The following is a 10,037-nucleotide window of genomic DNA, read 5'->3' as shown; positions in this document are numbered from 1 at the left end:
ATCTATTTGAAAATATTTTTATCTGAAAATAAGTAGTGGATTTATAGAACTTGGAGGGACATGATCTCGTTCCTAAAGATGTTTTTGTGCCTTTTAAATGCATCACACACCCATCACCAAAAATCCATTTATAATTTTTTTTGAGAAAGTTTTTATATTTAAATATATTTATTTTCTTTTAAAAAATAAAATATTTTATTTTTATTATAAAAACACAAAAATACCCTTGTAAGTTATATCTTAGCAACGCACACATTTAGCGTGGTTAGCCGTCTGGCTTTTTTGAAAATTTCTCTTCGTAACTTCAGGAAATGCTGTGGAAGTATAACCATAGATGGGTACTCTAGCCATTAGATTATTATTATTTTTTAAATGATCCAAACCGTTTATTCGATAGGGCACTTCTTAGATAGTGAATGCTCAAAAAAAAGGGGAAAAAAAAAAACTCCTGTTCATGGTCAATGCAAAAGAACTAAGTTATAAAATGGTTAAAATAATCCAATTCATGGCTTTTATTTGTTGTTTTCCATCACGCAAAGTGAAACTCGGCATATAAACGGTTTGAATCATTGAGTGGCCCTGTTTTCAAGGACGAAGACGCGACGTACCGTATTGCAATGCGTCGTGATATGTCGGAGGAGCAAACCACTCCTGCGTAATCTGTCTCTCCTACGTATTCGGCTTAGAGCTTTTCTATGCGTACACGCGTGTGTAATACAGTTCTCAAACACCGTACACGGTTTCTGTATCCTTCATCAAACCCGTTAATCAGGTCTAACTCAGAAGGGTGAAGAAAAAATACAGAAAATCCTGATATAAAACTAAGGTGGGTCGCATCGTGTGAGATTAGCCGTTTTGGGAGCAATTTTACATTGTTCCAGTTAGTTTTAAATATTTGAGTTTGTAAACAGAATTATATTCTGTATATACCGTCAAAATAATGATTCTAGGCTGATGGACGGAGTGGATATATATATATATATATATATATATATGGGAAAAGGTACTATGCGCTCGACCTCACGAGTCCGTCCCATGAGGTCGAGCTGACTGGGCCCCACCGTGATGCGTTTCGAACATCTACCCCATCAGTCAGCGCATGGTACCTTTTCGAACACCGTGAGTACTATGCGCTCGACTTCACCAGTCCGTCTCATGAGGTCGAGCTGTGTGGGCCCCACCGTGATGCGTTTTGAACATCTACCCCATCAGTCAGATGCACCATTACATCGTGGGTCTAGATATTAAAAATCAAGTCAATCCGTGACTTGTCTGGGCCACACCATACAGAAGTGGAGAGGGGCCGTGCACCATTAAAACATTCATAACCATTTTTTGGGCCGATCGAGATGTGGTTTGAAAATCCAGACCATCCATTATGTGTATCCCACTTGGATGAGGGTTCAGACCAAGTTTCAGACGTATGAAAATTTCAGGTGGGCCCCACAAATTGCTTTTATATGTTTTAACGGTGTCTTCACATGATTTTAGATGGTATGGCCTACATGAGTTCCATATACGGCTGATTTTTGGAATATCCCATAATTTAAAGGGGACCCATCAAATGCACGGTGTTGATGGTCGACACGCATCACGGTGGGGCCCACACAGCTCGACCTCACTGGAGCTTATTGTGAGGTCGAGCGCATAGTACCTTTTCCCTATATATATATATGTGTGTGTGTGTGTGTGTGGGCGCGCTCGCGCGCGCAATATGTAGGTCTAAAATATCTTACGTGTTTTACGCGCTGCGGTAAACACGTGTTGCAGAGATTCCCGTCCCTAATTTCATGCGCGCGGTCTCTCTCTCGATCTCGACGAGACGCGGATTCGGTGGATCAGGGAAACACCGAGCTTGGTGGATACGTGACTCTGGGCCCACCTTGATGTATGCGTCTTATATCCACGCCGTCCATCAGTTTTGAAAGCTCATTTTATGTTATGAGCCTAAAAATGAAGCAGATCCAAGTCTCAAATAGACCATGTTACAGGAAACAGTGGTGATTGAACATTCACCATTAAAAAATTCCTATGGCCCACCGTAATGTTTACTTGCCATCCATGGAGATTTTGATCCACCGAGGTCGGATCCACCAAATCCGCGCCCCACTCGGACGATGCTACATTATATATAGTCGGACGCGGTTTGGATACTACCCCACCGCGCCCTAGCTAGAGACGGACGATCGTGCAAAGGGGTCCATGGGGCCCACCGTGATGTATGTATTTGATCCATTCCTTCCATCTATTTTGGAAGATCATTTTAGGGCATGCGCCCCAAAATTAGGCAGATCGAAGACTAAGTGGACCAGATCGCAGGAATCAGTGGCGACAATGACGACCACCGTTGAAACCTTCCTGGGGTCCACCGCGATGTTTATTTTCCATCTAAACTGTTCATAATGTTACATAGACCTGTATAAAAGGAAAACATAAACATTAGCTTGATCCAAAGCTTGTTTGGCCCCCAAGAAGATTTCAACGGTAGTCGTTCAATCTACACTGCTTCCTGTGGTATGCTCCATTTGAGCCTTTGATCTGACTCCTTTTTGACCTCATGCCATCAAATGATATTTTAAAATGGATGGACGGTGTGGATATGACAAATATATCATAATGAGCTCCACAGAGCCCCTATCATGACCGTCCGTCTCTAGCTAGGTACTGGTGGGGTTAGTACCCAATCCGCGTCCTACATGGTCGCCTAAAAAGGAATAAAATCCTACGGTAATTTCCTGCTTAAAAAGGATCCGACGCAAATTTCTTTACATGAGTCAGGTGTAACCAAAAGCTCCGTGGGGCCCACCGTGATGACCACTTGAGATTCATTCCGTCCATCATTTTTGAAATTTCATTTCAGTAAATGAACCCAAAATCGGAGCAGATCCAAAATTCAAGTGGGTCACACCAAATGAAACATTGGTGATGTAAACACCTACCATTGAAACCTTCCTGGCCCCCACCTGATATTTATATATCATCTAACCCGTTCATAACATCATTCCCACAAGGATAATCAAGATAAAAGGAATTATCAGCTTCATCCAGACTCCCGTGAGTCCCTAGAAGCATTCAATGCTGGGCCTTCAATCTCACTGTTTCTTGTAACGTGGCCTACTGGAGTTTTGAATCTGCCCGGTTTTTTTCCTTACAACCTAACATAAGCTGATTCAGCAGATGGACAGAATAGATATAGTACAAACATCCATATGGGCCCCACATAACAAACAGGTGGACTAAAACTCATGACCGAATGAATCAGTCCAAGTCTCCAAGTCTTTTAAATTTTAATCATCTCCACTCTTTCTCATTCTTGCATGCATGGATGCTCTTCGTTCTATCTTCATAGGTTTCTTATACTTAGCCCTTGTATTTCATCCCCGCGCCACCGTTTACTGTTTTAGGCCCAGATCACCGTCCATTCCAACAAGAAAAAGGACCCCACCACAACCATCATCCACATCATCCACATCATCATCATCCTCATCCTCATCTGCAAATGCCACTAAAGCTCCATTCTCTACCATGAAGAAGAAACCAATCTCATCAAAGCACAAGAAACATGATCTACATTGCCCACTTTCCAACCCAACTCAATCTCATCATGGCCCACCTTCATCTCAACCACACTCTAATCATCTCAACATGTGCAATCTGTGTAGCATTCCCCATCTACCTACAACCATCCAATGTCCCACCCAAAGGTGGCCCACCACCAATGTGATCTTGGAGCTTGATCAAGGTGATTTTTCTAGGGGTGTTGCACAAAAGATGTTTGAAAAGGGTTGGACCCAAGTAGGATTAGCCCCACCTCATGTCCATAAAGTTCTCAAAATCCATCACACGCCTGAGACAATCCAACGGTTCCAATTGTACCAAAAATCAGTTAAAACAAGGGCAACCGTTGGTGGAGATGATGGGAGATTGTCATTGGACGGGAACGAGGTCCTACGTTACTGGAGCACTGATTTCCCAGATACTCTGGCCCACCTCTCGGTGACTTCAAGGGAGATCTTGCTTAGTGAGAGTGGCCGAAGAGCGCATGAGAAATTGCATGAAGATGGTGTGGAAGGAGATTCGCTTACAAGGGCCATGTTCATCTGTAGGGTGATTGCTGGCCGTGTAGCGCGCCAACGGATTGGTGGGGCTCTTGTTGAGGTTGAAGATGGTAGGTTTGATTCCTTGTTGGATGGCCAAGATTTCTTAGTCTTGGATCCTAGGGCTATCCTTCCTTGCTTTATAGTTGTATATGATGATGATATTGATGGTGATAGCTCACCTGATTGGAGTAACAAATTAGCTGGTCCAACATGTTCTTTGTCATGTTACGTACATCCAATTACAAACTGAAAAAGTACATCAAATCATATCATTTTTCATTGAATTGGCTTTTAATAAAAGATGTCACTCTGTTTTATGATGATTTTCAAGGTTCTTGTTATAAACACAATTTGGGTATGTTTGGTTAGTGATGCAGAACGTGTACCAAATACATTCCTAGCATGGTTGGGCCAACAAAAGGTGGACCATAAATTGGCCATAACTTTTGACTCGGGTATCATTTTGGGGTGTACAACTTATCCATCTTTACTAAACGAGCCATCCAAGGTGAACCAACCCACAAAGTAGGTCGCATTTATTTGTTTCGTCAGAAAATGCGTGCTTTCAACTCAAAAATGAATTTTTAGGGAAGAATTACTATTTCTAGTATTTAATATTCTCTTATTTTTGGAGTCTTAGATTTTTTTTCCTCTTTTAATAAAAGTTTATTTGAAATTTTTATTTTTAGAAATTAGTCTTTAGAAGAGTTTTATTATAATTAGTATTTTTATTAAAGCTAAGATTTTGCTATTTTTTGTAATTGCAATTTTAGTTTTTTTTTTTTTTTTTCTATATTAATGGTGTAACAGGGACATATATATAGAGATTAGACAATTATCAATCAATAAAGTTATTTCAAATTTTCTTGAATTAATTTCTATTTTTCATCATGGATTTGGAGTTCAAAGAAGCTCCCTAGATTTGGAGTAGTTATCCCCTTGAGGAAGACGGTGATCGACTTCATCACATCCTTCCTTGCGTTAGTTAGACGTGTTACAAAGTTGTGGCTTGGATAGGTTTGTTTGGACTCATTTATACTTTACTAATTTGACTCTTTTTTGTGATCAAGGCCGCGTGCTAGATAGTTAAGGCTACTTTGGTTCTCATCTGTGATTAAGGTCACATGCTACCGTCTATAACTATGACCAAAGCAACCGTGTATGAAAACAATCTTTAAAACGCTGTATTTATCAAATATTCCTTGTGGCATATGTCACTACAAGAAAAATGGGCTTTAGCCTCGGTTCAAAACTGTGGCTAAATAGGTTAAAAACTAAGGCTAAAGCCTTCAGCCTCGGTTTTGCCTCGGTTATCCAAACCGGGGTTGAAACCCCGGTGGCTAAAGGCTTTAGCCTCAATTTTAGCAACCGAGGCTAAATTGACTTTTATAGCCTCGGTTCTTCAAGTGAGGCTAAAAACCTTTTTAGCTTCAATTTTCTCGAAATGAGACCAAATTAAAATTTTAGCCTCCATTATTTTCAACTGAGACTAAATCCAAATTTTAACCGCAATTGCCTCCAACCAAAGCTAAATCTATTTTTAACCTCGGTTCTCAACAACTGAGGCTAAAGCCTTTAGCCACGGGAGTTGTAGTCTCGGTTTAGGTAACTAAGGCAAAACTGAGACTAAAGATAGATTTAGCCTTTGTTGACATCAATTGAGGCTAAAATCAATTTCTAACATCATTTATCAATAATTGAGCCTAAATCATTTATTTTAACCCATTCATAAACCTATGCATATTCAATGGCCATTGATCAAATGGCTTGCATTTTTGTTCTCATAAGGTAACAACTCATGGAGAAAAACATGAGAATCACACCGACTTTTCAAATTGAAATTTTAGTTTCTATTTAGAATAGAAATCTGGGGAAAAAAAAAAGAATTCAACAACTGAAGCTTTGATCAACCGTCATCACTGGATTCTAATTCAGATTGCTAGATCTTGACTGCAACAACTGAAGCCTCTGGTCCATCTCAGAGAAATCAGCCAACATGATGGAGCTATAGTTGGGAGAGATCTGGTGTGTCATCGGCAGTGGAAGCTTTCCTCTGCCAACGGCCATAATCACAGGATCGATAAATTCAACATCAACATAGCTGCTATTTCCAGCAACTTGTTGTTGCAGATTCAAATTAGCTAACTACCAAGGAACGATACTGTGCAGCTGAACCTGCCACAAGAAGGAATATAAGCATCCACAACAATCAGAAAAAAGATCTTACCAGCAAGAAAATAAAAAAGGAAAATAAAAAATAGATGGTAGCAAAACTGCAAGAATTTGAGCCAGTAGATCAATGGTAGACGGTGCATTTCAACATTGAGGTCTCAGATTTGAACCTTGCTTACCTGCCAATCAACAAAAACAAAAGAAAAGAAAAACATTTTTAAAAAATAACTTGATGTATTCAACAATGAATTATCAGACTTATAGATATTATGTTGCACCAAAAATCCGTGAATCTTGATCTTAGTAATGACACTGCTAGCAAAATAAGGTGAATGCCATTTTAATGGGAATCTACATATGTCATGGTTACAAAAGGGGATAAAAATGGTCATGCCTGAGGAATCGGAAGTGAAACTAGAAAAAGACCTGATTAGCGAAGCCGACTCCACACCCCAGAAAGATCCTTCCTATAATGAGCATGGCAAGGTTCTGGGCAGTTGCATTTAGCACCACGCCCATGATGAAGAAAATCCCTGCAATGAGCATGGTCAGCCTCCGACCGAGGTTTCTTGTGGTGTAGGATGCGAAGAAGGACGAAATCAAGCCAGCCAGATACAACGATGATGTGATCAATAGCTGAAGGCCATGGCAGGTGTGGCTGCCAATGGAGACACTGTCGTCTATATGCTGGTGAGGCGCATTGGTTGTAAGCTGAGAGCCTCACATGCTATTTGCGTCTCTCCCTTTTGGCAAAAATCCAAGATCTGCTACTTTTTGGGACCCATTGTGGAGACGATTGGGAAGAAGCTCGCTCGCTGGGGCAGCTCTCTTGAATCTTTGGGTGTATTTCCTCAGGGGAAGCACAGTGAATCCAATGGCAGTTAAATTATGGGCGTGGGTGCTAGTGTGAATGGGTTGGTGATGTGGAGAGATATTAGCGAAATGGGCCATACAGCTATAGCCAATATGAAGGATGCAGCAAGTAGAATAGGTTCAGAACAGGGTAGTGATGTTCAATATCTAGCTGGAAAAGGTGATAAAATGCACCTTGTGGATTGATGCTTGGTTTAGTTATACTCCATTTCTGGTATCATTTCAGCCCTTGTTTACTCTTGTTGTGAATGAGGAAAATGTCAGGATTTTTACAAGCTTTTGGGCAGTGCAATGATGTGGAACATTGAATAATGGAGGAATCTAGATGGATGATGAGGAATGGAACTTTTTTGCATTCTGCTTGGAAGATTGTCAGGTGTACAACTTGACCCCTGTGGAAGACATGCAGACATGGAAATGGTTGCCAAACAGTTCCTTATAGGCGAAACCAATGATCTATAGACTCTTGGACAGGACAAATGCAACACCTCCATCTGCAGTAGTTTGGAACTCCAGTGCCTCCCAGAGTTAAAGCGCTAACTTGGGACTGGCTTGGCAAATAAAATTATAATGTCAGATAACCTCAAGAAGAAGAATTTCTTGATTCCAAATAGATGCATTATGTGCATGTCTGAAGAAGAAAAAGCCAACCACTTGTTCATTCATTGTGCTGTGGCTGAAGAAGTTTGGGGTTTTGTCCCAGTAAGATTTGGAATGCATTAGGTTTTCAATGGATATATGTTCTCCTAAAGGTTCCAGAGGCCTTTTAAATTTGCCAAGAGCACTAAATGGGTCCTTTTGTTTTTTTGGGATCTTGTGGGGGCTTTGCAAGGAAAGAAACAGGGGGATTTTTTTTTTTTTACAATAGTGGCTTCTCTAAAAATGTAAATTTTGTTAATGCTCATCAATTAGGTTCTTGTGAGGCAAGAATTTAGTGGCTGGTCGTTTTTTGGCCTTTTATGGGGCTAGAGTGGGGATTTTGATGGTCCAGTCTATGCATTGTTGGCCTTAGGGGATTGATTTTTTATTTTTTATTTCCTGTTTCAGTTGTACCCCTGGTTTGCCCGATAGAGTCTTTTGGTTGTTGCTTTTCATTTTTCATTTTTGGTTAATAAAATTTTTACCATCATTTCAATGGAAAAAAATAAAATAAAATCCAAATACACAAGGATGCTCTTCAAACCAAGAGAAATCCCGGTACAATCTCTACTCATCACTGAAGCAAAAATGCTGCTACTAATACCAACACCACTGGAACCATAAATTCAACTATAATAATATTATTATTATTAAAAAGAAAGAAAGAAAGGAAAAAAAAAAAAAACGGAAGAGAGGCCCCTACTGATTTTCAATCTACATACTTCTAACCTGCGAAACATGCATCCAATCTACCACCCCTTCATAACCATTAACCCTCTATGCTCCCCTCTTATCGACATCATGTGGCTCTTATGGATGACGGATGGCGGATCAAGTGCCCTGTTCATGCTGGTGAATCTGATTGCTGCAGAAACCCAAAAAGAAAAAAAGAAAGGAAAAGGGAAAAGGAAAAAAAAAAGAAATGATATGTGACTATCCAGACAAAAAAACAAACAAACAAGAAGAAAGAGTTCTTCAAACAGAAAGAAAGTTACGACTAGACCAAGATCAAACTGCTCTCAGCAATTATCTTTTAAATATGAACTAAAATGAAACTGAATGGCGCACAGGAAATTTAAATTTTAATTGGAAGTTGTTCTTTTGGTTGTTAAACCAAATATTAACATCGGAATGCTTGGGGCTACAAGAGTGCTCATAGAACAACCTATACATATGCATGTATGCGTGCATGTATGTTATTGGCAGACTTGGGTAATGTGTAATCGCACTTTTTGCTGGGTCCACATCATGATGCAGTTCAGTTGGATGAGGCAGACAGCATTCCCTTGTGAGGAGAAGATTACAGCTCCCCAAGCATGGTGATGCAAGTAGATCTCAAGTTTCACATGTGTACCCCATTTGATCACAATTGTGGGTCCCACGTGGTCCCACATGAGCCCAACATGGGATCCACATGAAGGAGCTTGTATTTATTTTATTTTAGTTTATTTCTGAACACAAACATAAAAGGTCTAAACTGCCATCACTATGGGCTGATTGGAGTCATTGGACTAAGACTTTAAGGGTGTTTTAGATATTTTCCTTTTATTAGGGTTTTACTTGCTTTAGATTATAAATTAGTCACTTATGGAACACATCACTTTTTAGAGCTTGAATTAAGTAGAGAAGTTCGTCTTTATTGCATGAGTTCAATGGTCACGTGTGATGTGTTGCCTCTTGAATCTTTACATGTGTTACTTATCTGGTACATAGATCTCAATTTTTTTTAGTTAGTTTCAATTTATTTTGATTCTACTTGCATTACATGGTTATGGGCATCAAGTGTGCACAGATCACATTCATCGGATGGTCAAAATCCAAATCTTAGGATATGGGTACAACAAGGATTGGTTACTGTGTAAGAGTACAATCATTTTACAAATATTTCTAACAATACCACAAGTTGAATTTGTTTCAAAATGGTAAGATTCATCATAAATTATAAGCTCTGAATAACTAACAATCCCTAGAATTCAAAATCCCAGTAAATCTGGATTTTTCGTCTCAGTGAAGACAAATCCCTTTATTTTACACTTGACTGGGTACTCCAGTTTTTTAAAAGATCCAAGTATCATAAGGGAGAGGTTTTCTAGACATTAATTTCTAGGTTGGGTAGGAAAAGACGAGGTCTGCAGAATCTTTTGGTTTGTAGGAAACATGGGTGCTATAATTTTATGAAGGTAGACCTTTAGTTATAATGCATTATCTATCACATCAGAGCTTATCCAGAAAGAGACAGATAAGCAGCATGCC

At 39.7% G+C, this 10,037-nt stretch overlaps 1 protein-coding gene across 1 annotated transcript; it reads left to right on the top strand.

Moving 5' to 3' along the window:
* The first annotated feature begins 3,771 nt into the window (after positions 1–3,771).
* On the top strand, positions 3,772–4,350 carry LOC131256266 (uncharacterized). Its single transcript, XM_058257251.1, has one exon. It carries the CDS (start codon positions 3,772–3,774, stop codon positions 4,348–4,350), a length of 579 nt encoding a protein of 192 aa, XP_058113234.1.
* The last annotated feature ends 5,687 nt before the right edge of the window (positions 4,351–10,037 follow it).

Source organism: Magnolia sinica, chromosome 9 (genome assembly GCF_029962835.1).
Source record: "Magnolia sinica isolate HGM2019 chromosome 9, MsV1, whole genome shotgun sequence".
NCBI lineage: Eukaryota > Viridiplantae > Streptophyta > Magnoliopsida > Magnoliales > Magnoliaceae > Magnolia > Magnolia sinica.
Note: the sequence above shows the minus strand (reverse complement) of the source record. Positions and strands in the feature narration are given on the sequence as shown.

Bases quoted from the DNA above. Each gene is read 5' to 3' on its own strand.
- LOC131256266 (XM_058257251.1), top strand. From the start codon at position 3,772: ATGTTTGAAAAGGGTTGGACCCAAGTAGGATTAGCCCCACCTCATGTC.